A 27586-nucleotide genomic window follows, 5' to 3' on the forward strand; every position below is an offset into this window, starting at 1 on the left:
AATTGTCACTCTGGCGAGTGAGGATGTATTTTATTTAATTGGTGATATAAACTATTTTTAAGTTTTATAAGTCCCGTGTTTTGGGAGGGTGTATCCACCCCGGTTTTATTTTGCGTTTGCGTCGTGGACTCTCGTGGAGAGCTGCGTGTCCTCAAAAGGGTTGCGCGTTTTGGGGAATAAATCAGCGTTACAACCGTAGCCTTTGGTCTAAAGCTGGGAAATTATAAAACTTCCCTTCATCGAAAGAGGTCACATCAATCCCTTTTTCGCAATGTCGTCCTAAAGTGCCGGCATTTCCAGCTGAAATTGGAGGTAGAGGGTGCACCTTTGCGCAGAGACTGGTTTAATGCTGAGAGGCTCCTCTGGGTGCACAAAGACAGCGGCTCGCAGACGAACTTGTTCAGAGTGAGCCGGGGACGCTGGGAGGCGAAATAAACAATCTCCGGACGTGAAGTAGTCGCGGCCGCTCAGTTTTACCCCTTCAAACACACGATTCCACCGCCCATCCAACAAATACAAGGTAAGGACTTGTTTTTAGTACGTTTCAGCGGGACTGGATGGCTGCGGAGCGGGTTAAACCTCCTTCGCTTTGGCTTCCCGAGCATGGTTGTTTTTGCAGAAAATGGCGTCATCGCCCTCTTGTTTCTGCCTGGCCGCGGTGGGGAGAGGAATAGTTTCAGAGAGTTGTAGCAGCCTTTACGTGAAGCGTTTAGCTCCTCGGAGAGCAAATCATCTACTGCGATGTGTTTTATTCAATAGTGAATCGTCAAAATAGGAGATAGTTGGTGGTTTCGCTCGGTAGAAGGACGCGCAAAGATGGAAGGGTCACCGGTCCTGTGCGCCAAGCTGCTTCTTGGAAAAGGTGGCACGGAGCCGCAAAACGCAGCGTTTTACATTCGTAATAATGCCATCCTCACCGGCTCTAGGCTAATCCAAATGACCGAGGATGGTTTAGTGTTGTCACCAGAGTGGTGATGGACGTATTTGTGGGAATACTGCACCTTGTCTTTGTGTGCATTTTATTCGGGTTAGCTCGTTTTTACGCCGCACTCCCCTGCCATGCTGCAATCGTTATGAGGGGCCTCTCTTTTACGGCTTGAAAGGTGCATTTTGCACATGGCTTTTCCTTTGATCAAGTCAAGCTGCCCCTTTGTTGCTCAAAATAGTGGCGTTTTTCGGCTGACAATATAACCGTGTAAAAAGAGATTTTCGGGGATAATGGGGGCGATGCAAATCGTGCCATGAGAACGGCGACTGCCCTGCGCTCTGGTTCGCTACTTGCCAGACGAGGACAGGCTGAATGAGATAAAAAATAAAAGTCTTTCGGACGAATCACATAGTTTGCACAAAACTGGGGAAGTCCGGCGCTGCGCAATGATTGTGCTGCTGCTTTGCGCAGAGCACAGTGGCAGCTGCTGTAACCGCCGCCACCATTTCGCCGCGATATTTTTTGTGTGTGTTGGCCAACCTTTTGTAAATAGTTGGGGACTCTTGGATAAAAGAGCACAATAGTATTCATGCGGGCCCTTTATGGCCTGTGAATGCGGTCCTAAGTCCCACTCCGGCTGTCCTGTCTTTCCCCGTCAGCTACGTGCATGCGTCCTAGCACTGGCCACCACACATCCACCATAGCGAGGCCACTCGGTTCCCTGTGAATACGCTCTGCCTGGTTCCTCCTGTGACCAAAAGTCGAAGACTGATTCGTGCGCTGAGTGTTATGGTACAGGCAATCACGATCAATTCGAAACAACGACTAAACATCAGCCACAGAGACTGCACATCGCTCTGCCCGTGCACATTTTTATTAAGTTTCCTGAGTTATGCAACCGCATCCCCGTAGAGCCAACTGCTCATCCGCCTTTATTTACTCGCCACCCACCATCGGTGGGATATTTCTACGTGTAATATCTGGTGAATTGGACCAGTCCCTGCGGCGACGACACTGATTGAGGAAGATATGTCATTTGCAAATCACCCAGTGCCATTTGCGTCACAGCCCGCGGCCTCGCACGCCCATGGGGGGCGATGGAGTTGCAAATGGAGACTGTGTGTGTATGTGTGTGTGTGGATGTGTGCTGACGCTGCCCCAGCTGAAAGGGAACCAATAGACACGGACCCGGGCGGCAGCAATCGCCGTGCGCTTCCACTCTCCAGTAGTGCACCGACTTGGGATTGTGTATCAACACGGAAGATCGCGCAGTTTATTCGGGATGGTTAGGTTTCCCTCGCCCTGCCTGGGATGCGTAAGTGGATGCGTACACACACTGGTTAAACCTGCTTTAGGGCTCGACAGGCCAGCCGGAGAGGAGCATATCCGTCCGGTCCTTCCCTCATGGTGCTCGGTGCATGTGGCTATTGTGGAGTCGCTCATGTGTGGATAAACGTCTTTCCACTGGATCGTGATGATATGACCGTAAAACCTTTATTAACAGCGCAGAGGATAAGGTTGGATTATGACTCGGACAGTGGATACACACCCGCGTCGTTTTTATGACATCCACGGCGCGCCACGCGTTTCTGGTATGGAGATGAGCAGGGCGTTTTTATCCAGGAACGTTTTATTTGTTGCTGTTGCGCTTTTGGGCACTGCGCATGGTTTCCTCCACCGGAGCTCCGAGAACTTCCTCACGAGATAGAAAGTGCTGAAATTCTCACAGTAGAAAGTGCCGATTCGGTCAGCACGGAAATCACTTATAGATTTACGGTGTGGGGGAAATATATATTTAAAAATGTATAGATTATTCCGCATGGTAACACGCAAGTACCATAACATCTCTTCTAATGATGTGATCTGATGTAGCCAGAGGTAAACAAAATAAAAGGAAAGGCTTTAAGCGAATAGGGATAAAATGAATGAATATGTTAAACTGCAGCAATATGGGAATATTGCAGTACAATATACTGTTACAATAGTGCAAATACATGGTATTTAGATTTTTGCAATTCAGTTTAATTAGACATAAAGTCTAATCTGGCCTAAAGAGGCTTCATGTGGCTAAGCCATTGTGTTTACATAAACTTTATTTTTTAATTTAGACAACATTGTCCACTTCCCTGTGCTTTGTTAAAAAGGCTGCAGGTGCAGTCAAGTTGTGTATCAAGTGCTGTTACAGGTGTGTATTGTTACAAGTGCAAATCAAGGAATAGAGATTGCTGCCTGCACCCTGGAAACATGGTCCCTAAGGGAGAGATTCACTCCAGAAGGCCAGAGTCCATGGAGTATTTTTCTCTTTAATAATTTAAGGGTTTAGTTTAAGGTTCATTGGTGCAACTTCAAACGTGCATTTGGCTCTTTTTTCATGTTTGTTTGACTGGAAACTTACTTAGCATCGCACAGTGACTGAGGCCCTGGCTCAGTCTAAACTCAGATGTTGATGTAGTTCTACTGTACTCTAAAATCCATAAGACATAACAAGAGTAATTCTGACACAATAGAGATGGCTAGTCTAACCTTGAGGATGAATATGAACGGGTAACTGTGACATTAGTGGAGATAACAAGTGGGTTATAAGGAACTGAAATAAAATGAAAGATTAGCCTGAAGTTGATAGAATCACCCTGCATATTTCAAATGGTTTATTTTCGTTGTTCCATATATAAAATATTGTTTGCATTTATCACATTTGCAAGTCTTTTGACTGCCTCAGCTGGCCTCCCATTATCCCATGAGGCTTGGGGTTATAGCAACCTGAGATTAGTCTTTCTTTATTAGAACAGCAGCCAGCACTGCCTGACTCTCTTCCCTGATAAAGTTTCCCAGGTATCCTTTTTTTTTAACCAGAGTGGCTGTTGACTGCAACAGTTCAGTGATGTCACTGCATGATTCAGTCCGTTTAATGATGTAGTGCTGCGTTCAGTCACTGAGTCACCTCATCAAACCAGTGTACAAGTTAAGTCATTCAACAAACCCATTAACCTGTAACCTGTCAGTGAGGCAGACAGCAAGATGGACATTAAGATATCCAGTCAGTCAGGCTGCCACAGAGTCAGTGTCAGCCAGTCAGTCAGTAAGTCAGCCCTACTGGTTATCCAGTTAGGCTTATTACCTGCATGTTGGGAAGCGGCGCTCAGATATTTCAAGAACCACAAACCAGTTAGTAAGTACACCAGCCGAACCTAAACTGTTGCCTTCCTGTGTCAGTGGTGAAGGTGAACACTGAGTTTCCAGCGCAGCTCCAGCTGTCAACAAGGCCCTGCTTTCTGTCCGTTGTCACAGAACACACTCTGATCACTTGAAGTAGATGCTGCTTTTTGAGTATCTCAGGAATTGCTGCTTTTTCTCCTCATGTTGACTTCACCATACACTGCGCTTAATTATACTTTTACATGTGATTTTAGAGGCTTGATTTCAAAGATCATAGGCTGCGCATCCACACCTGGCCTGAAAATGCCCATTATGTATCTCCCATGGCTATATTTATTTAAATCTGTGTCCGAGTTTCTCTTCCACACTCTGCTGCTGCATCTCTTTACCTCGCTTATGTGCTATGTGCCTGCTTTGACTACTACTACTACTAGACAATGCACTTTGCAGAATTCCCTTTCATATCTGGTTTTGAAGATCCAGCAGCAAATTTCGCCAAATCCAACAGTTTGGTACCCGCTGTTCTGCCACCAAGTGCATTCTGCGTTGGTGGTGTGATGAAAGTTACCACAGAAAAACAAATGGAGCTTATTTCAGACCCTTAAAACAGCATATTGGATGTTTCAGTTTGTAAACTTTATCGAGCAGTCAAACAGGGTAGAAACTGAAAGTCGCTGTTTGGAAGACTGCTGGTATTTCAGTAATTTGGTGTGTACGCACACAACTCTGCCTGTGTGTTTGTTTGTGTGTGTGCGTGCACGTGCGGTCCTTTCAGGTATTTCCCCATTCGCAAAGAAATCTGTGCAGGGAAAGATTTGTCGCCACAGTGATTAATGTTTGGGAGGGCAGGGTCACACATGTGCAGGCCAATGGCCACTGCCTGCCAAGGCGATCTTGTCACGCTGAAGGTGGGCAGCGCAGGATGTGACGGTGACTGCCAAGTGGGGTCAGTCACACACACTGTATTATTATTGGTTGAGGCTGTGACTTCGCCGGTCGAAGTTCACCAAAGTTTAACTCCACAGGAAGCGAAGATGCAAATTTGCTTTGCTCCTCTGCTTGTTTTTGCTTGTTGTTTGGTTCAGAGATGCTGTGTATAATTTTAGTGAATGTGTGTTGTGTAACTAGTGTGTGTAGAATGAATATTTTCAGATGAGATGGCGGTCTAGACTAGATATGCAACATCACAACATAGCTTCACCTTTTCACCCCGTTTTGTGACACGCTTTAAATGTTGAGTTGAACATTGTAAGTGTACTTTGTCACCAAATACCATCTATTTTGTATGTTTTGCACGTTGTCATTTTTTGTCAAGTGTGACTTAAAAGTCCCATATTATGAAAAACTCACTTTTTCTGGGATTTGGGGTGCAATGAGAGGGTGACAACATTTGGAGAACCAGAAGTTGTAAAAACTCAGAGCCACAGAACATGAACTCTACCATTCAGTAATACTGTGTGTACAAAATGCCCAGGGAAAAGATGTATTTTTAGGCACAGGGGAACTCTGTCAGTAGGCCACATTATTGTTCCCATCCTATCTTGTGGTCAGGTGGTATCACTAGTGCGTCTGCCAGCAGTCAGCATCATGTCAGCAAGCGTGGAGTCCCTCCATTAGGAGGAAGTCCTGTCAGACCGCCTCCACACAGCCATCGGAAATAACTATGAGAAGGCAGTGGTGATTGCAGGCCCACAGCAATTGGCTCTAGAACTACAGAAATACGTATGCATATCGCACAGGTTATACATGCACACTCAGGCATGAGGAAACATCACGTCTGAAGTCTCTCTGAGGCCTCACCGAAAAAGTTCTGCTCTTCTGACATTGATTCACCTCATTTGTTGCCTCTGAAAGGGCAAATGGGAGATTTGTCTCCTAAAATAAGAGATGTTCCCTAAAGGGGAATGCTTTGACAAATTGATTTCTGGCTTGTGTAAGCAAAATTCACCATGGATTATCACCAGAGATGGAACTTCAACATATTTGCTTATAAAATATGTAACATTGGAGGACATCAGCAGATGTATTTGTGGAATATTAAGCAAAGGTTGTGGAGTGTTTGCTGAGACGGTTAGTATGTGAAAATGTGTGATGATTGTCAAAGTGTTACATTTGGAAGTTGTAGATTTATTTAAATGGCTACTGATGGAGTGAGTCATGGAGCTGGATCAGTTACGGGGTAGTAGTAGGGGTTGTTACTGTGTATGGCCATTTTTAGCCTTTAGTGATAAATTCTTCGGATTGTTAGTCTCAGATTTTTAATTTTTTTTTTCAAAGTGCCTCAGGCGTTTTGGTCACATCTCCCCATTCATTTCTAACAAAGGCTCATTTTGTTCATCTTTTATGCAGCATTAGCCATTTTCCCAGTCTTACCCTCATCATCAACAGTTGTTTACTAAGTGCATTGCTGAGGAGGAAAAAAGGAAATGCTGTTTTCAAATCAGTTTTTTTTTCCCCCTTCTTCAATCGATATTTGAAATTGGTCTTTCAGCCTGCGTTGAGCAGAGAATAACATTTCCACAGCACGTCACAGGACTTCCAGAGCAATCTCATCTTTTTCTTGAGTTGTTGGGGGGATGTGTTGTTTCTTAACGTCAAAGGTCGGGACACCAGTGAGCACAGCTTCCCAAATATTTAACGCAGAAACATTAGAAGTTTAAGTTTGGACCAAAAAAGACTATTATGACGTTTAGTTAATATAGAATAACCTGACATTTGCAAAGAAAAAAGAACCTGGATTTGTTATCTGTCAGCATCACAAGCCTCCGGTGGTCCGCAGCCAGTGTGGAGTGTAGATTGGGAGGTCAGACGACGGGTGCCAACCTTCCTCAAATCCACAGTTTGAGCCCAGGACGCCTTCGCTCTCATTACCTGACTCAGAACAGGAGTCACCACTTCACGACCACGTCTGGCTGTTGCCACGGAAACGGGAGAGTCCCTCGTGTTTGTGTGCGAGTGCATTATTGGCACGTGTGTGTGTGTGTGTGTGGCATGATGTGTTTGTTTGAAACCTTTTGTAGAACATAAATCGTCCTCAGAAGTGAGTTAAGAGAGCGTTGCGTACAGTATGTTGTCAAACGGTTGTCCACACCGGGGTTTTTAAGCCCCGGTCAGCACCAGCAGACCACTGCCTGTCAGGTTTATATGAAACACTTCTGAACAAAGTAATTAGGCTGCTGTTGGTCCTCGGTTGGGATTTGCAACCTTCACCGTGCCGCGGCACACTCGAACGAGACTTCAAATCCTAAGACAAACCTAGCCGTTGATTACCATATAAAATGCCACTGTAAATGTAAATGAAGGCGGTAAAGTTATGTTTGTTGCTGCGATTGTGACAGACCTTTTTCGTTCTGCCCATGCAAGAACCACTTTGTAGTTAAATGGCATGTACCAGTGATTAAAGAGAGATTGTGGCGTCCACCGAATTTCTCGTACGATGAATTTTCTCAGACATGAACAAAACTCCTAAGTAATGAGAGTGGAAAACTCTCTTGAGAAGGATAATGCCTTGATAGACGTGAATTAAGTCATGAGTTATGTAACTGAAATGAATTCTCTTCATTATATGATCCAATTTGCTGAGAGGGGTTTTTGTTTTGTTTTTCTTTTTAGATTTTCATTGGCATATTTTGCACTAATTAACAGGAAAATTCTCTCCAGTATGGCCAGTATCATCTCCTGTCGCACCTGACTGTGTTAATCACCTACTGTAAACTATAATATTATCTCATCAAACATCTCCACGATGGTCACATATCCATCATTAGAGCACTTCAACATAAATTCATGTAGCCTGAGCCATTCCCCCTTCATATCTATCCCTTTATTGCACTGTTGTGATGATGATGATGATGAATACTTTTTAATTACACAAAATACAAAATATTCTAAATAACAAAGGGGTCCTCTTATATGACTACTGAAACTGCTAAATTAGTTTTCATCTGCTGATTTCTAACAGCAGGACTTGAAAGTTAAGTGTTTTTTTTTTTTTGCTCTTTGGTAACATTTTTGATGATGCTAATGATCAAATCTCACAAACACACACCTCCTCTGTGACATTCATCAGGCTGAAAGAAGCGTTTCATGTCAAGTTTGGGCAGTTGAGACAGTTTGACTTGGAACACTTGTTCAAGCAGACTTGGTTTTAGGATAAGAATAGGAAAACGTTCTCATTGACTTCTGTAAAAACTTTGTTTTGCCAAGACGCCCCCGAATGCACAGAGGTTTTCATTTGCAGCTTTTCATCTTCAAAGTATCCTTTTGTCTGAAATTTCTGATCCATATATATTCCCTGTACCCGCTTACTCCTATTCAGGATGACAGGGCGCTAGAGTGTATCCCAGCATGCATGAGGTGGAACACTGAGAAACAGCCTCAACAGGTCATCAGGGGCCACAGAGCTAACAAGCTAACACACAATAGAGAGTCAATTTCTCTCAAGCTCACACTCACAGCTAAGACCGATGTAGAGGGGTAAGAGAGAGATAATTAAACTTGAGTTTGACATTTATCACTGCCTTTAAGTATTACACCAACTAAAATTAACATTATTTTTTGAGTAAAGCAATACAAACTTTAAATGAGGTTGCTGCAGTCGTCAGTAGGAGAGACAGACTTTCCGGTCAAAGTCCTAATTTCCCATTATAGTTAATGGCTAGTGCTAATCTCCCCCCTGATATAAATAGAACCTGAAAAGGTGCATAATGCATTAATATGCCTGCACTTAATTTTGCTAGAATATAAATTATTTTTATCTAATAGCTCTGTTTGAAATTAATTGTGTCTTCATTACAGTTAAATTTCAACAAGGAAAACCTGTGCTCAGAAATGGGTCAGGAGTAAAGTCCCCAAGTCATACTTCACCTATAGCATCTCCCTCTGTCTTCACCTCTTACACAGAATATGATGCAGCTGTGGTTTGTAGCAGAGGATATCTGCTAAAGTGGTGAGGTATGACCCAAGTTAACACCTTTCACTCATGACAGACCAGCGTCACCTGGTCTACTCCCCTAGGTTTACATCTGTATTATGTCCTCCCACTCCCACAGTATCAAACCTGTTTGAGTTCTGATCTGCAGATCGTTGTTTATGGTGTATTTGATTAGGACTGAGGGCTGCCAAGGCCTGTGTGTTTCCATGTCCATCGAGTGACTTCACTGAAACAGATGTGCGACCAGCAGTCTGGTCCTGATCCTGTGATTAGAAAACACATGTGCACTCATGTTTTTGTTTTTAATTCCATGCAAAAGCTCTTCAGAGTCATACTGATACCTCTGTGTTCAGGACCGTACCTGTGTGATAACATGATTTACACAGCTGTTACCTTGCAAAGTGTTTCATTTCCCATTTTAGGGCCACAAGCAATCTGACCTTTGTCTTTTCATGTACACAGTGGCTTCGTGTTGACACTGTTCAGGCAGATAATGAAGTTAGTATAGTTATTGTTACCTCTGTCAAGGTGGTTATGTTTGTTGGTTTGTCTGTCTGCAAGACAGTTGAAAAACTACCTGATTTTCGTGAAGCTTGGGGGTAGGGTATAGCAGGGCCAAGGAAGTTTTGTTAACGTTGCTAATAGGGCATTTGAACGTGGCAGAATAAATGTCATACATCTTAAAAAATCCTGTAAATGGAAGTAAAGTTCAGCAGTGACAAAATATAGCCAGTTGTAGAAATGCAATGACTCCAGATCACAATCCACCTTCAAGTTACCAGCAGTCCTCTGGTGTAGTCGCTCAAACTTCATACAGAAGGCAGTTGTTATGGAGCCCCCTGGGACTGGTTTCGTGGGAGAACTGGTGCAATTGTAATATCGGTAGCTATGTAAACGTAAATAGACACAAGTCATGCAGCTGATTATACTCCTACTCACATTCAAATGTGAAATTCTAATTGTTTTGTATATATATCTATACATATATAATGATTACACTTTCAGATTTTCATACCATAGAAGAGTGGACTGTTGACCTTGGTGGAGGTTTACGCTCTCCGTGTGCCCTTCTAGCTCTGAATAATAATCGTCTCAGCTGCTCCTCTTTGCTTCTGCTACTCCAAGTATCAGGCAAAACTCTGTGTGTGCATGTCTGAGTGAAACTCTGTAGCAGATTCACATCATTTGAGTATGAGGACATGCGTTGCGCTGGGGCAACCCCTCTGTGTCATGTTGTTTGGAGACCTCACCAGCCTGCAAAACTTTTCGACTCCAACAACATTGTAAGTACAAGCTTTGTCGCCCTCTGCTGCAGTTTCAGTGGAACTACAAATCTCCCAAGTGGGGAGATGCCAGTGCAGGTGACATTGGCCGTTATCATGGAAGCATCCGAGGTCCCCACCACACTTACTTTTTACTGTTATCTAAGTTCACTGTAGGTTGAGGCTCAGGGTCTTTAGCTCATTTTAAATGAGCCTTAAGGAGACTTTGTTTCCATTTTTGTCAGATTATCTTATTATTTTCAATCTTAGTTTCCTTATAGTCGTGAGGCACAATGAGTATTTCTAGCTATTAGTCTATGTAATGACTACTTTATGGTAGTTCACCATGAAATCATAGAATTAACATATTTATGTTGGCCCCAGGCTTAAACAGATGTGGTTTTTAATCAAAGAACAGTGTTTTCCGGCTCAGTTGTTTGGTGTTTTGCTGTCTGCTCGATCCAAATTCCCATGAGTCTGTGACACCGGTTTTTCAGACTGCATTAAGCATCTGTCAGTCGCACCTCATCTTAAGTAGTCCACCATTTGACTCTTGGAGTATTTAAGGCTAATCCACTGACAAAACAGGACTAAAAAATGTCAATTTCTTGAAGTCTATAGTTGTCAGTTGGTCCACTAACCTTGATGACAGCTCAGGCTGGACGTGTGTTGCTAGTAGATAAGACCAAGGATAACAAATCAGAAAACAGTGAGACTGTTCAGCATGCACAATGCAGCTGAAGCATGAATATTGAACCTGTGGAAGTGAATGTGGTGTCAGGTGCATGTGGCTGAGTTGTAACTTAGGCTGCCACTAGAGGGCAGCAAGAACGTTATGGCAGCCATTGATGCTTTCATAGAAGTATAATGCCATGAAATAAAACTCTCATTTTTTGGTTGAAGCTCTTATCTGCTTGAACAAATGTGGGTTCATAAATTATCTCAAGGCGGTGCATTTGTCCCAGGGGGATACAACATAAGCAAAACTTAAAATATTCACCCTGACACATTCTCTAATACGCCAGAAATTATTAGTTTACCAGAGTAATGTACCAGAAATAAGAAGGATATGTGCTGATGCCAACTCACAGTAAATATTTCAGTGGAATCCCAGTAGAAGTGTACTTACACATGTATGTTGACTATAGCAGTACTTATTTGCATTAAATTACTTCCAATGTTTTAAATGCAGATCCACACATACATGCTGTAACAGTGCCCCTTGCACTGGAAGGTGCCCAGGGAAAAATATACATAACCATTTGCATAAGCTAAGTTAGGAAAAGCCAGCGCACTCATTTTGAATGCACACGGGGAAAGTGTGCCTCATCCAGAATAATGGTGCAGGTAACATAGGATTAATTGTCGTGCCAGCAATATGGCAAGCAGCCAAATTAGCATTGTGGGAAACCTTTACTGTGACCTTAAAATATTCAGTTCTGTTTTATATTTAGATCCAGTTTGTCACCCAAGCGCTCTGCACCCAGTAAACACACAGAGTCATTATGTGTACTGTGTATTTTTTTTAATGCATTATACATGCTTTCACAAGGAAACGTCCACGCAGAATTGTGTTGTGGGTGTACAGTTTTGTGTTTGATTCTACCGATAAATGTACCAGTTCTTTAAACTTACGTTGATTTAATCTGTTTGAATGAAAAAGGATGTGGTTGGTTCATTTGTTGATGTCATAATATAACAGCAGTGTAAAAGCAGCGAATTAAAACATACCCGGTAAGCACTGCATGTTTGAGAATGATGCCATATTGTATGTAACCACTGCGTTGTTCTCTTTTCCCTCAATGCTTAAGTATCAATGATGCAGCAGGTTGTCGTGCAGCAGCATGTAATGTACAGTTCATGACAGATCTTAGCAAAAGTTTTGTTGTTTGTTGCAGGCAACAGTGCAAGGATGAGACACGAGAAGCGTCTGTAATGTCTTCTCCTTGGCCCTTCTTTGGCTCATACGGAGTGTTGTTGCAGGTTACAGGTGTGTGCTGGTAGTGAACGTGTGGTGCCGCAGGCCAGTCTTGGCAGCATGGTGAAGGCCCAGAAGTCAAGTGGGAGGAAGAGCTCTCACTGTCACCGCAGACAGGTACTGGAAAAAAAAAACAAAAAAACAATAAGAGAACAATGTCTGGATGTTATTTTCCGGTCTCACCCCCTTCACTGTGTGGAAAACACGCTTCCTTTATGCTAAGACCTATCTTGACCCTCCACCCGTGCAACTTCTTACTTGAACTATCATTATGCAATGGTCAGAGTTTGCTCTGTGTGTGTGTGTGTGTGTGTGTGTGTGTGTGTGTGTGTGTGTGTGTATCAAACACCAGGCAACATGATGGAAGTCACTGTGTTGTAATAAATTCACATGCTCATATTCAAGCAAACACCAGAGACAGCAGGTGCTCATTTAGATCAGGATCAAGATCTTCATTACGCTCTAAGAATCGTAATGAAAGTCACAGACGAGCCCGTACTTTGATGTAAGGTATACTCCTGTTTTTATGCATATGGAAGATGTCAAATAATCAGTCATAGTGATTATAATCCATCCTCTTTAATCCAAGTTTCACCTGTCTCTTCTCTTCCACCTTGTAGTTTTATTGAGCAGTAGGGGGAACCTCATGACTAGTCCACTTACTTTTACTTTGTTTTTCTTGCCATATAAATATATAGAGTTTAGATTTTGATGAAGTAGCTCCCATTTTATTTAGTTTTTTCCCCATCTCATGACTCACAAACTGTTTGTTCATTGGTGATAATGAGTTACGTGTGGCGTAAGATGTTTTGTACTCATTTGATTACGCCGCTGTATGTGTGCGTGCGTGTGTGTCCTGTGGTGATGTGCTGTAATGTGCTTGAACGGTGGGAGTCATTTATCCCTCTTCAAGGGCAGCGAGGACACGACGAGGGAGAGAGACAGACACAGGCAGAGAGAGAAAATGAGGATAAATTGGTGGGTGTGAGAGGGGGAAAGATTGGGGACTTAGAGAGAAAGGAGGTCTGGTCAAGAGACACAGCTACACACATACACACACACAGATAGACGTATGTGTGCACCGTGATGGGTTGGTGTGGAGTCACTTATCTGCTGAAGGGTGGCTGTGTGCGACAAGGTTAATGTCCCCCTACAAAATCTCTGGACGCTCAGGAGACATGACAGCCACACGCACACACACACACACTCTCTCTCTCTCTCTCTCTCTCTCTCTCTCTCTCTCTCTCTCTCTCTCTCTCTCTGTTGCTCACCCGCTGTGACTCCTCATTCTGCCCAACAATATACTTTTATTTCATTTTTTTGCTGGGCTGAAAACTAATTTTGTTTATGATGGACACTCTCTCCCCTGTTGGATTTATGCCAGTATTTATTTATTTATGATCATGTTTCATTTATAAGGTTTTGTGTGTGTGTGTGTGTGTGTGTGTGTGTGTGTGTGTGTCAGTTAATGTATTAGTTTTTCGTAGTTCTAGTAGTCAGTAGGTGAGTATTTCCCTGCCTGACCAAGGGAGTTGATTATGTTCTGGATCTTCCTACTTCACAATGCAAAGCTGACGCTGGCAAAATCTAAAATCACAATATGCTCAAAGTTATTTAAACTAGATCTTTACTGTTTTTCTTTCTTAAAGTCACTATGTTGAATTTGGGACGCTAGGATTGCTGGACTGAAAGCAACATGTTTTTGTCCCATGATTCTTAAAACAAAGACGCCATAATGGCTTAGAATACTCATAGTGGCTTTTTTACCCTTGTGTTTGTGGATTTGTGTCCTTTTCCTGTCGCTCATGCCTTCATGGTTTTCTGGTTTTGGTCCCACAGAGTAGCGGTCAGGCGGAGATGGAGGAAGGCCAGCTCCAGTCAGACACCCAGCATCCACCACAGGAGGCTGCACCCAGAGAAGCAGACCAGTCCTCTGCTGAAGATCCAGTCCAGACCTCTGCTTCAGCTGAGGCGCCAGCAGAGAACTTGGACCAGGATGCTCCAGTAGATGTCCAGGAAAAGGGCAACTCCTGTGCCCAATCCCAGGGCAAGCCTCTGTGGAAGCCAATCCCCCCTCTGCTCCCTGAATCCCACGCTGAGACCAGGGACCAGAGCTGCCAGACCGAGGAGCGGCTTCAGCAGACCAGCACCGGCAGCCACATTCATAACACAGGTGGGTAAAGTTTTCTTCTCTCTGCACTTCCTGCTGTTTTGACTCATCAGCCCACAGGCTAAAACTGTCTGTCAGCCTCCTGTGTAGCTTCACTGCCGGAGCATCAGAGTATGGCTGTCTGTGTACTCCAAATAGCATCAAATAGTGTGTCCCCACAGAAGAAATGGAGCTTAAAAGTCCTGTTTACTCCCACCATGTAAGCAGTGGGATCAATAACAGAGTCAGGCCACTGACTGAGAAGGAAATTGGTAACTTAAAAAAAGATGCAACTGGACCTAACTTTAGAATAGGAGGAAAACTTTTCATTAGCAGAAGTAATCACATCTCTGCTAGGATTTGGGAAAGCTTACCTCTTTGGAGGTTTTGGTATGTGGCAAATGAAAAAAATAAAAGGCTGGGAGGCATAATAAGAACGATATTGCATGAATGAATGAATGAATGTCTTCTTGTCTCAGGGGTAACTGCTTCATCCGCCAAACCCCTTTGATATTGGATTATAAAATGTACTACATGGCTATGAAAGCTGCCATTATGATGATGTAATGTTTTCTGCTGAATGCTGACATGTTTGTTTCCTTCCTTCCTCCCTTTCGGCTTGGCCGCCCGCAATCCTGTCTGCGTTCCTTTCACTTAAGCTTTCCTCCTTCCTTCAATGCCTTCCTTCAAAACCCTGTGTGGATGTCTTGATTCAGATGTAAATCCTGCTGCTGCGAGTTCATTTCTATCTGTGCTGCAGAGGAAGGAGTTGCACCGCTCATAGTAAAAGGAAGCAGTTTACCTCGACAGGCATTTCTGATTGGTTGATCTTTGACCCCCTTGCAGAGCGGGGGGGGGGGTGTTGTAGGTCGGCGGGTCATTGACCTGCCCCACAGGGATTATCGCAGTTTGCCTGGGAGAGGTGTGGGGGGGATGGGGATGAGGAACACGCATTCTGTCACACATTAATACATAATCTCCATCTCTCTTTCTGTCAAACCCGCTCACACAGTTGTCAGTCACAGTTCCAGCTCTCTTTCTGTCTCTCTTTCTGGGTGTGTCAGTCTGTCTGCTGGTCTTTCTGCCTTCTGTCTTTCTCTCCGACTCACCAACACATCCACACACACCGCCTTGTTGCACAGCTTTCCTTGTAATATGGGTTTGTGTGCTTGTGTGAGCGTGCATTCGAGCAAGTTATCGGGGCCAGCGAGGCTTTAAACATGCACAGTCTCCGCTCGCTATCGGACCAGAGGTGAGAAAAAAGTGAAATTCTGTCAGGTTAAAAAACAAAACAGACAAAAATCCTTTAATATATGTGTCGTTTTGAATGAACAAAACAGCATTTTCCTCTGATTGACAGTAGTGCATCTTGACTCAACATAAATGGTAGTTTGCGGGCTGTAATTGAAGTGTGTGCTTCAAAACGGTGGACATCTGTCACAGCTGGAAACACGATCTTTGTCCCAGTTTTTTGTCTCAGCAGACACCCTGTCACCTTCTTTCACATCAATACGATGTGAAAAATTAGACTAAAGCATTTGAGGTGATTACAGGGTCTGTGGTGATGTTTGTGAGGGTAATTGGTCTGCTTCTGTGGTTGTTTACCACCCTTTGTTTGTATGTCCATCTCTGGGAAAAGTTAAGATAGTAATGATGGAAAAATGAAGTTGCTGAAATTTAAAAACATACAAAGGAAAAATGAACGTGTTTGTTTGAGATCAAAAGGTAAAAATAAGACTGAATTTTTTCTGTCTCACACAGAAATATTATGTTTTGTGCTTTTGTGCAGTGCAGTATCTTTTAAGAATCTTCTGTGGTGTCTGTTGTTTGCAGTATTTTAGTCACGATTGTTTTGGCAGAAGACAAGCCAACCTGTTTTGTGGAGAAAATAATCCACACAGATAAAATAAATGGACTGAATCTCTGATTTAAATTGCACATATTGCACATACAGTGTATTTTTATTTAACCAGGAGTCTCACTGAAATGAAATATTGCTCTTTTTCAAGAATGTCCCGGCCAAGAGGAGTTTCTTAGTGCCCTTAACAGTGTCCTCACGGCAGTCGAATGATTACAAGAAATAGACGATAGCTTAATAGCAGCTCAGTAAATCAAATGAAACAATAAAACCCTACCAGCACCAGGCCTGCTGCTCTCCAGCTGACCCCACACGCCCCGGTGATTGAGACCGAGCCAGAAGCAGAATATTTCCCAATACGCATCAATACGGTTCCTCCTGGTCACATTCCTGCTCCGGCTGATAAAGCAGCACAGCCTGAAGCATCAGATGCTGCTCAGGCTCTAAACACTGTCGGACTAAGCACAGAAATTTGTCATCAGCACGCACCCCCTACCCCCCCCACTGCATGTTTGCCAACAGTTCCACTCGAGCTGTCGTCCTCTGAACAAGCGTGACTGAAAGAATGAATCAGTAAGAAATGTTATTCCATTCATCTCGAAATGTCTGCACCCAGCGCTTCCTGTGTCATCACGTCTTCTGATAAAGCTGAGTAACGAGGGATATGTTTAATGATATACTGAAATTGGAAGGAAAAGATAGATGACCTGCTTTCTCATCGTCATCCTTTAGTGCCTGTGTGCGCGCAAGGAGGTAATGAGGTCAGAGTGAATCACTGTCCCATACAGACCTCATTGTCTGACTCTGTGTCCCCTTTAAGCACACTGCAATATACTTAGTGTCTTACCAGGTCCCATGAATTCCCAGGTGATGGTGCATTTCTCAAAGACTGTCTCACCCTAATGCAAGAAAATGCTCGCTTTGATCAAATTCAATCTCTCTCTGTCGCTCTTCAGGTGTCTGCGTGGAGCCTGGAGATCCTCCTCTGCTCCAGCAGCCTCTGCAGACCTCCAAGTCTGGGATTCAGCAGATCATCGAATGCTTCCGTTCAGGTTTGCGTCTGCGTGCTTTCTCATTATCCGTTCATTTGTTTTTCTGAGTTTATTATTATTTGTGATGCAGGCACGGCGCAAGTGCTTTTGCAGATAATGGAGTTCACAAAGGAGGAATGTGAGTCTGATGTCTATGAGAAGGTAATGTTAGCAGCAGTCTAGCAGATTCACAATGAAAGCTTACCAGTGATTCATAGACAGGCAGGCAGCAGACTTCGTCAGCTTCAATGGTTCTGTAACCTTAAAACATGAGCTTTTGAAGTATACATAGCACTTTTAAGACAGCTTTCTCTCGTTGCCTACATGACCACACATGTTTTGAGGCTGCCACATTGAGTCAAGCGAGATGACCAAAGCTCCTTTAAGACTTGAAAGTGTCACTGGTCACACTGTGTCCAGGCAGGGCCACAATGTTGTGGGCCAGCGCAGTTATCCCCTGCTGTTGTGGTCTATGATCAGGCTGCAGCACGCCACGGGTGCATCTTTACCGAGCCAGTGGAAAAACAGCCACAGACAGCAAGCGTACACAATGCTGAAAAGAGGATAAAGAGACACAAGAGTGTGCGTGACAGCAAGTTGTGCAGGTACTTACATCTCGATGAGTCACAGTAAAGCCCACACGTGTAAGTAAAATGACCATCAGAGCGTACAACGGATGCTGCTGCTTAGACAGAGGCAGAGTCTTTTTTGGACAAATATGAGTCAGCTATCCAACAAAGCACGGAATGCTTCACATGCACAAACTGCATTTAAATTGGACACGCGAGTCAGCATGCAGACAACAGTGACGGCAGAAGTGACAGCGATGACAGCAGTGACGCAATACAAAGGCGATCATCATCATCATCATCATCATCAGTCTTTTCCCAGTATAGATTCTAGTTTCTAGTTTATTGTGCTTATAGTATACATGCTTTTTCTAATCTGTCAGCTTTTGCAGCATTGTGCATTAAAACAAATCTCACCAGTATAAATGTATTTTTTGCAATTAATTGTGCATACACCATGGAAAGAACATGGCCTTTAGTGGAGAAGGTAAGGTTCACACTCCCATGATTAGGGGTTCGTTGATATTTTGCAATCTGCTGCATGTATGTGGTCTATGTCCTTATAATCCTCCCTGGTAGCATCCCTCACTGCTCTCCCTTGTTTTGCAGGCACAAGCCAGCTGAAGCACATGCTGCTGAAGGAGGTGGACACGATCTTCGAGTGTAAACTATGTCGCAGTCTGTTCAGAGGCCTGCCCAACCTCATCACGCACAAAGAGTACTACTGCCTGTCAAGGCTGCCCGAACCCGACGGTTAGCGCTCCGGCACATTAGCATGCAGACACACAGACAAACACATACATGTAAACATGTCTAGAATACTTAATAAACTCAGCCGCACGCTTAAGATCCTAAAATCAAAGCACAAAAAAAAGAAACATAAAAAAGCTGCCCATAAACTCAATAATAAAATCAATAGGCAGAACAGGCGAAAACAAACTCCAGCAGCCAGGGCCAAAGCCTTTGTGCATGCTGAGGACATGCAAATGCAGACTTGTACCGATCACACACACACAAACACAGAGATTACCCGAACGAGGCGGCGACCACACCGACTCGAGCTCGGTCCCTATGCACACCCAGTTTGGTTAACACACAAACCGATGCACAGAGTCATTGATTACTTCAACGCCTCCTAAGGCTTCTTCGCAGTTTACTTTCACTTTCTGACACTCCAAGGTTTCTCCTCTCGCTTTCACACCATCTGTCTCCTACTCATTATTCTCCGCTTATCTCCTCTGTCTGCACACAGTGCTCTTTCATTCCTCCAAGCACACATTTACACAAACTCACATGCGCATTGTAACACGGCCAATCCTTCAATCTCCACCCTTACTCAAAGTGCAGTTTCTCCTCTGCTCTCTTCTCATATCGCAAAGGAAATTGACTTTGATCTCGCAGCATTTGTGTTGTATCTATTTCTCATTAGTCACAGTGTGTGTCATGTCTCTATTCTTTGCTGCTTAAAAGTGGTAGGAGACTCAGGGAAAGGATGAAACCGAGGAGGCTCTTCAAGTGATTTGTCTGTTACTCAACTCTCCTCTCATCTCCTCCTAAAAGAGAAATCAATCTCAACACAAACAGTCAATTGTATTTTCGTCAGCTGTATCCACTGTAATGATCGCTGTTGTAAAAAAGAAAAAAAAAACAACTTTGAGCACACACTTCTTTTCATCTTTTTGTGCTCATAATGAAGTTGTGCCCTGCACCAGTGACATAATGGTTCTCAATCAAGAGCCCATTACCAGTGCATCATATTGTTATTGAGATATATGACTTAATTGGTGTCTGTTTTTCATCATTGAGACGCTGGCTGAACAAAAAATTTTTCACCATCCAGCCCTGACAGTGGACCTATGCACCCTCCAGTCATGATTCGTGGTCCTTTTTTAAACTGTCAACAGTTCGAGTCTCCTCTTTCGATCCTCTTTTCATCTCCTGTTGGAAAGGACTTTATGTAAAAGACTTGCTCATTTACGAATAGAGGAATATCCTTCAGCTTTAGAGAGGCAAAATCATTTTCTTCAGTATAAAAGAAAGTTGTGTGTGGATAAAAATAATTGCCAAGCCTAAAGTGCCCAAACAGAAAATGTTTTGTAGCCTTAGACCCTCGTCTTTTCAGTGCGTAAATGGAATCACGCGAACCCGTCCACTTTCTGACTGTATGAAGTGTTTTAGGGCATTTTGAATTTGTTCACAAACACATAGGAAAATTGAAGAGAAGGGGTGACTGGCCTGTGTGAGATTATGTTGTTTTTAGATGTTTATTTTTGTAATTTTTGTTCTGTTGTTTGATGAATTGAACGTCAGGTCACCCGGTTGTAGCACGATACAGCTCATATGCTGTCAGCATTTAGCTTTGTGTTAAAGTTTGCTTTCACAGGAGTCCCAGGAAGAAAGAGAGGCACACAGAGACAACACCAACAGGGCGTTAAATTAGGATCAGCACAAGTCAACATTAGTCTCAGTCCATCCAGTCCTCAGAAGAGATCAAAATGACTAGTGTCCTATGATATCGACGGAGCAAACACATACAAACCCGCTGTAGACAGACCAAGCAAACGAGGAGAGGAGAGGGAAAAACAAAGTCGCATTACATAAAATCATAAAAAAGTGTGCTGCAACAAGTCTGGCTGTTCAGAAATTTCTCAGTAGCCTTAAAAGTAACAGTAGTGATTGGCATTGGTCAGGAACTCTTACAGTAGTTTTGTTCAAAGAGGAAACGAAATATTGGACTTGATTAGGACTAAACCTGATTTTTAGTAGTTGCTGTAGTGCTTATTTTAAATTGTTCTTTTTTAGGTTCGTCAGGTGACGACAGACAGAGCGTAGCCATGAAGGATTTACTGGACGCCATATATCCCCGAGTTGACCGGCCAGACTATGTTGTCCGACTGGAGCCCATCCAGACCACTACGAAGGCCGTGTTCCAATACCTCACCACAGAGGAGGAGCTGGCTAGATATCCATCACACACACCCAGGTAACGTGTACGCTGCTGGATTCAAATGTACTGTAACTTTGCAAACGTGAGTCATTTGGTTAGTTGTTCACGGAGGAACACTACATGCTTCCAAGTGAGATTTAAGGCCCTCCCTTATCTCTGACTGAATGTCCTTCACAGTGCCAGAGAGAGTCCAGTAGCATGGGAAGGAGAGCCAGTGGAGGGTGCGGACAACAACCAGCCGAGCCAGCCAGGAGGGCCAGAGAGCCACAGCAGCCCGGGACACAATCAGGGACAGAGGAGATGGGAGGCTGAGGAGGAGGCCAAGGACGAACCGCCACAGCATGAAGACGAAGGCTCCACGAGTGGGGTAGGTGACTGCACGTCAGGAAGCGCAATTGACAGTGAAGTGGGAGTGCTCAGAGTGAGAATCCAGTGGAAATCAGTGCATCTTATTTTCACATGCTAAATAAATTATCACACTTTCCACACTGCTCATCATACTCAGTCAATGTCCTTCTTCTTTGGTTTCTTGCTCCCATCCAGGTTGAGGATGTGACAATCTCCTGTTGTCTGTGTGGTCAGGACTTTAACTCACGCCGCAGCATCAGGCGCCACTGCCGCAAAATGCACCAGACCAAGCTGGAAGAGCTCCGAAAGTTCACAGAGACGCGTACAGTTCCCACGAGCCTGCTGTCTATGGTGAAAGGTAAGAGTTTCCACATATTACAGTAAAACACAACAGAAAAAAAATGAATTTTTGTTTTTGTTTTGTTTGTCAGAAAAGTCATTTTAATTTCTGCTTTTTAAAGGAATCATATAAAAAAAATAATTGTTGTTGTTGTTGCTGGAGGTCGACCAAGGACTCTCAGCACACCTACCGGAAAATCCTGCCCAGTGTGCCTCAAAACCTTCGCTACGAAAGCCAACGTACGCCGTCATTTCGACGAGGTGCACCGCGGTCTACGGAGGGACACCATCACCCCCAGCATCGCCTCGCGGCCCGGCCAGCCCTTCTCTCTGGAGGTCACACCCCCCAGGAAGAGCAACAGTACCTCTCCAACACGTGGCCACACCTCCAAGTCCACGCCTGTGAACTCTAAAACGACGCCTTCAAGCCAAAACCAGCCCAAACCTCAGAGTCAGCTCCCGGCCTCTCCGCAGCCGACCCCGACCCCGACCCCGGCCTCAGCCTCGTGCCGCTGCACCCTCTGCAAGAGGAACTACAGCTCTCAGGTCAGTTTGCTGCCCTACTGGCAGCTTCAGGCTTTCCTAGCATTTGGTGTCCTCTAAGTCTCAGGTTGTGGCAGTAAGAAGTATCCTCAATGATCATGTTTTTGATCTGTAATTTTTTCTGTGTATTTCAGCTCATGTTGAAGAGACACATGCGTATTGTCCACAAGATTTACAGCATCAAAAGCAACAGATCCGCTGCCACACCCACCGCCTCTACAACAGCAGCTACTCCCAACAGTAGCAGCGCCAACTTAGGCCCAAGCAACAATATCCGAGTGAAAGAAGAAGTGGTCGAACCCTCGGATGAAGACGAGGAGGAGGAGATCGACAGTAGCCCGGCCCCGTCTCCGAGTGACAGCACGGGCACAGCTAAAGCTGTTCCTGTGGCACACAACCCCCTGAAGGTGAAAGAGGAGGAGGCCCCGTCGAGCCCAAAAATGACGTCAGCGCTTACGTCATCATCCTCACGTGGGGGCACCGTGTGCAGCGCTGGAGTGACCGCCAAAATGACCAAACTGTCGGTGGGTTTTGACTTCAAGCAGCTCTTCTGCAAACTGTGCAAGCGACAGTTCAGCTCTCGCCAGAACTTAACAAAGCACATCGAGCTGCACACGGACGGCAACGACATCTTCATCAAGTTCTACCGCTGCCCTCTCTGTCGCTACGAGTCGCGTCGCAAACGCGACGTCCTCCGCCACGTGACCGTGGTCCACAAGAAGTCGTCGGCATACCTCGCCAAGATCATGCCCAAACTGGAGAGCAGGGCGGTGAAGAGGCTCGCCGAGGTCGTCCTCAACAGCACCAACGTCAACAAGAGGACAAGCAGCAACGTCAAGGAGGAAGTGAACGGGCGTCACACTTCCTCATCCTCCTCCTCCCCTTCACCCCCTGTCACTCGCAAGCAAGAGTGCTCCACAGCTCCCCCGTCCACCACCTCCTCCTCCTCTTCTTCCTCCTCCTCCTCCTCTTCCTCCGCCCCACCTCCTGCCCCCGTCACTCGGAAGCAACAGGACCTCTCATCGCCGGCGTCCGCGCCGTCCCCTCCCGTCACCCGTAAGCAGGAGAGACAGCAGACCCACCAGCATCGGCCCATCAGCCCCCCACTGACCCGCCGCAGTGAAAAACACACACACCAACGCAACTCCTCCTCCAGCACCCCGCCCACCAACCAAACCCCACACACACGAAGGCACGACATCCAATCGGAGGGCAGCAGCACGGGGTCGTCCTCCACCGAGGTCAGAGTGACCAAGAATTTCTCCCTCCACGCCTGCGACCAGTGCGGACGAGCTTTTGCCAAGAAGGTAGAGTTTAGGCCGCAAAATGAACAGATTAATGCAGGAAATAATCTGTGTGTTAATCACTAATCAATATGATGGTTGATTATAACTCATGTATCAAGATGGAGGAACTTAGCCAATAACAAACTGTATTTAGACCTTACAAGAATCAGGTCTCATTGGTATCTTAAAGAGTATCACGTGTCAGTGCACCATTTTTATCCCTTGATGTAAAATCCAAAGTAAATGATCGTCTCTTTCAAACAGCTGTACCTGGAGTCTCACAAGCGAAGTCATCGCAACGCAGCGTCGGCGGCGGCCAACAGGAGGAAAGGAGTCAGCACCCGCTCCAAATCCCTGGCCTGGTGAAACACACACTGTAAGAACACAGAGGCTTTACTTCCTGTTCCAGCACTCTTCCTATTCGTCGCTGTCGGCCTGTCGTCTTGTTGCTGCCGTGTGTTCAGAAACTGCAGAGACGCCGCTGTGTGGCGTTCACTTGAGCAAGTTTTATGGATGTGTGTGTGTGTGTGTGTGTGTGTGTGTGTGTGTGTGTGTGTGTGTGTTTTATGCTTGTGTAGAGGACCGTTCCCCAGGGCAAAGATGAGAAACCACAATCACTCTGCAGGCTTTAATTGACCGTTCAGCATGTTTGCCAGCTGTTTCCTGCGCTCTCCCTCTCGCTTATTTCTCCCTGTGTCTCTCTGCTCATTAGAAAGCCTCCTCTTTGTCTAACTGTTGCTCTTTTTCCGCACCTTCCTTATTTCTTCCCTCCCTTCTCTCTCTTCACTACCCTCTGTATTCCCCTCTTCCTCCTCTCTTTGCTCACAGTCCGCCAGGGATAATGGACGCACGAGCCGCTGGCAATGAAGCGAATCAAAAAACTTAAAATCAAGAAAAGTAATGGAGCACAGAGCGGAGATGAAGGAAACAAACAAAAGGAGCAACAGTGGAGCACGATAGAGGAGCGAAGTACAAAGGATTTCCACTTTTTGCTTCAGAACCAAATATATTGTTGAAATCTGACTTTTTTTTTTTGCTTGTATAGTTTCATGATGAAGCCAGCCAGCTCGCTGGACGGTGGCGCTGCTATCGACGGAGAGACAGCAGCGAACTGAAGGTTGACTGCGACTGTATATATCTGTATTTACTTACAACAGTATGTAAATATAGACCCATATGCAGATGACTGGGTTGTACTGCTTTGCTCTCGGAAAACCGCCTTTAAGAACAGGATGAAGGTCGACTATGGAAGTGTGAGCGTGTGTGAGTGTGAGTGTGTGTGTATGTGAGTGTGTGAAAGAGGGAGGGAATCAGAACTGGAATGTGGCCTCCACAGAAAATAGACTGGAAACAAACTTGATTTTTTTTTCTTTGTCGTGGGAGAAAGCAGCACCTGGTTTAACCCCTGCAGTCCCTCACAGATGCACAGAGCCTGTTCGGGTCCTCGGCTGTTAGCATTTCAAATCAGTGAATCTGCCACTTTTCTGTATATTCACAGCGTATACAGCGTATCGAGGGTTGGTAACACTTTGATGCATTCAGGAGCACGAGCTCAATGTTACGACAGATCTACAGAGAATACATTTTCACCCCCGACTTCCCCCTTCCCCCTTCGTTTCCCTGACAGCTTCTGCTCGCCTCAGAGTTTAGAAAATGACGTTCGCCTTCTCGTGTAAATGTTGCTGCTGAGAAGCAAACAGAATTCCAGCAGTAATATTCGTCAGGTAAGCAGACCATAGGCTGATTTAGTCAGCCTGTGTCTGCTTTGCAGCAGCTGCTGTTGCGTGTTAGAGGGTGAAATGGTCTTTAATTACACGTACGGTCAAAGTAAAGGAAAACACAAAGTGTGTTTAGGAGTTTTCCTTGAAAATCGTGTGTGTGTGCTTCGTTTTAAAATCCTCCTCTTATCAGTTTCCAGTGTTCAATTGTGTGTTCTTCCTGTTATTTTTCGGTCTTTGTTGTTGGGCTGCATGTGAGAAACATTAATGGCTCTTCCTTCACTTTGACCGTACCCCGTTTTCCCTCCGCGTGTCAGTCGGCGTATGTGAGGCGAGGCTTCCGTAAGACGTCAGCGTGCGACCTGAGGAAGTTATGTTGTCAAATGAGGCACACGTTGAAGTAAAAAGTGACACCTTGTTCAAAATTTCACATTTATTTTCATCCATATATGGATTTCTTTTTTTAAAAATAACAGCTGGAACTGTTCACTCTTAAGGTGTGCTACCACAGGTGAAGCTATCAAATTGACACCATTGTTACCCCGCTGCATGGTGACGCACATGGAGACACGTTGCCTTTGGTGTGACAGAAACAGCCATACTGATTAAGATTAGAATCCAATAACTGGAAACATTCATTTTCTGTGGCCAGTGAAATGTCGCTAGCCGCCGTCATCTTGCTCGCTGACCAAAGGTGCTGTCTCTGATATCAGAGCCCAGCATCACAGAGCGCTGCTGAACCGCTCCACCCTCTCAATGCTTTAGTTCTTTTAGCCACTTCAGACGTCAGTCCTGAGACCCAGACTGGCAGCAGTGCAGCATCACAGCAAAGCAGACAAGTGAACTATTGTGCCTAAACAGCAGGCGGAACAGGTGTGAACGGACACCTGCTGTGAGGGGAATCTACTGTTTGTGGTGCTAATAAGCATGAAAACATGACCCGGTCAGCGAAACAGTGCAGTTCTCCACATTTAAAAGTTTACATTAAACTTTTCGTCCCATGCGTTAAAACTAACGCCGGCACTCGTTAATCTTAATTTTGGGGCTAAAAAAAATACCGCCGGCACTCTTTCAGATGAACTCTGTGAACATTTTAGTATAATCTTAATTTTGGGGCTGTATCAGTTCTGTTCAAAATGTGCTTTCTCGTACGCAAACACGAGGGGGCTGCGTTTGTTTTAACTGCAGCGGCGTTACCCACAGGTAGTCTTTGAAACACTGGCACATGAGTTGGGAGGAAAGGATTGAGGAAGACCAAATGTAGGTATGTCTTAATGTCCAAACAGAAAGCCATGAAATGGAACAAAACCAGAAAAACGGAAAGACCAAACTTTATTTTTGTAACTGAAAACACTACTGCAACAAGGTCTTGAAAACGTGTATATATGGAGCCATCCTGCACGGATGGTATAAATAATAGTTATAATATTCACAATAGTTACTGACTTGTACTTAACTGTTGGTTGACCATGTGCTTCGAACACGTCTGACTCATTACTACTCTGTCACTGTTTAATACTGAAGCAAGTTTGCGTTGTTCCATGATTAGTTGTCCTTTTTTTGCATCTCATTCCTTTTGAAGGTTTTTTTTTTTTATTTTTACTCGTGACAAGAAGGAAACAGTAATCAAACCTCAAGAGACTCTTAGGATTTCTTCTTTTTTAAAAACACCTTGTCATTTCTTTCATCATCAGTTGTAATATGTTATTAAGCTCACATCCTAGAGAACCTGAGAAGAGTTAGAGAAGCATTTCAGATGTGACGGGAATGTTGAAACCAACCACTTAAATAAAAAATGTACTGCTTCAAACCTCTGGGGGAGTTTTTCGTGCTTTTATTTTGTTTTTATTCTGATTTATTTTGTCCTCAGATCAGTGAGTCATACTCTTCCATCAGTCATGTTTGTTTGCAGAGAGATTTCATTTGCCGACTCAGGAATTGCTTCTTTGGACGTTTGCCTTTTCCCGTGTTTCAGCTTTCCCGTCTGCAATACATCCTTTGTTTTGACATCTCCAAGAGGATGAATGCTGCCGATGCCAATAAGAAGCAGTGCATACCATTTAGCTTCAGGTTTGTGGATTGCTTTTCTAATCTATCCCCACAAGTTTCCCTAGCTTTGCAGAAGTGCATTAATAAATTGGCGGAGTGATCCTTTAACCAGCATGTTTCCACACAGAGCCTTCTGCAGGTGTTATTTTTCACCCAGAGAAGAAGACATGAGTGAACCTTTATCCTTTACTTTGCTTCAGCCTTCTGCAGACCCTCAAGGACCCCTGATGTCTCCTGGCCCATGCATCATCTACCATGCTGCAGCTGTCAGATAAATGCAGTGCAGTAAGGAGTACTGTATTTCCCTCTGGAATGAAGTAGAAGTAGCCCTATAAAGTAGCATGAAATGCATATAAAGTAAGTACTACCTACTACTTGAGTAAGTGTATTCAGTTACATTCCTCCACGGTGGACATACCCGTGGGAAAAAGGGAACTTTCAACTCCTCCACACACGTCCCACCCGCTGTTCTTTCCCCCTGCTGCACTTACA

General features: G+C 44.5%; 1 protein-coding gene across 4 annotated transcripts; it reads left to right on the forward strand.

Moving 5' to 3' along the window:
* The first annotated feature begins 251 nt into the window (after positions 1-251).
* znf800b (zinc finger protein 800b) lies at positions 252-26859 on the forward strand. Of its 4 annotated transcripts, XM_076722293.1 has the most exons (12): positions 389-520; positions 12263-12374; positions 14097-14430; positions 17221-17316; positions 18474-18617; positions 20667-20847; positions 20989-21178; positions 21355-21517; positions 21662-22044; positions 22176-23348; positions 23592-23703; positions 24156-26859. In XM_076722293.1, exons 2-11 carry the CDS (start codon positions 12318-12320, stop codon positions 23691-23693), a joined length of 2823 nt encoding a protein of 940 aa, XP_076578408.1. In that variant the 5' UTR covers positions 389-520; positions 12263-12317; the 3' UTR covers positions 23694-23703; positions 24156-26859. The 4 variants fall into 4 exon arrangements, with proteins under 4 accessions (XP_076578409.1, XP_076578408.1, XP_076578411.1 ...); XM_076722294.1 differs by lacking the exon at positions 12263-12374 and having other exon boundaries at positions 252-520; XM_076722296.1 differs by lacking the exons at positions 389-520; positions 12263-12374; positions 14097-14430; positions 17221-17316 and adding an exon at positions 17778-17900.
* The last annotated feature ends 727 nt before the right edge of the window (positions 26860-27586 follow it).

Source organism: Chaetodon auriga, chromosome 22 (assembly GCF_051107435.1).
Source record: "Chaetodon auriga isolate fChaAug3 chromosome 22, fChaAug3.hap1, whole genome shotgun sequence".
Taxonomy (NCBI): domain Eukaryota; kingdom Metazoa; phylum Chordata; class Actinopteri; order Chaetodontiformes; family Chaetodontidae; genus Chaetodon; species Chaetodon auriga.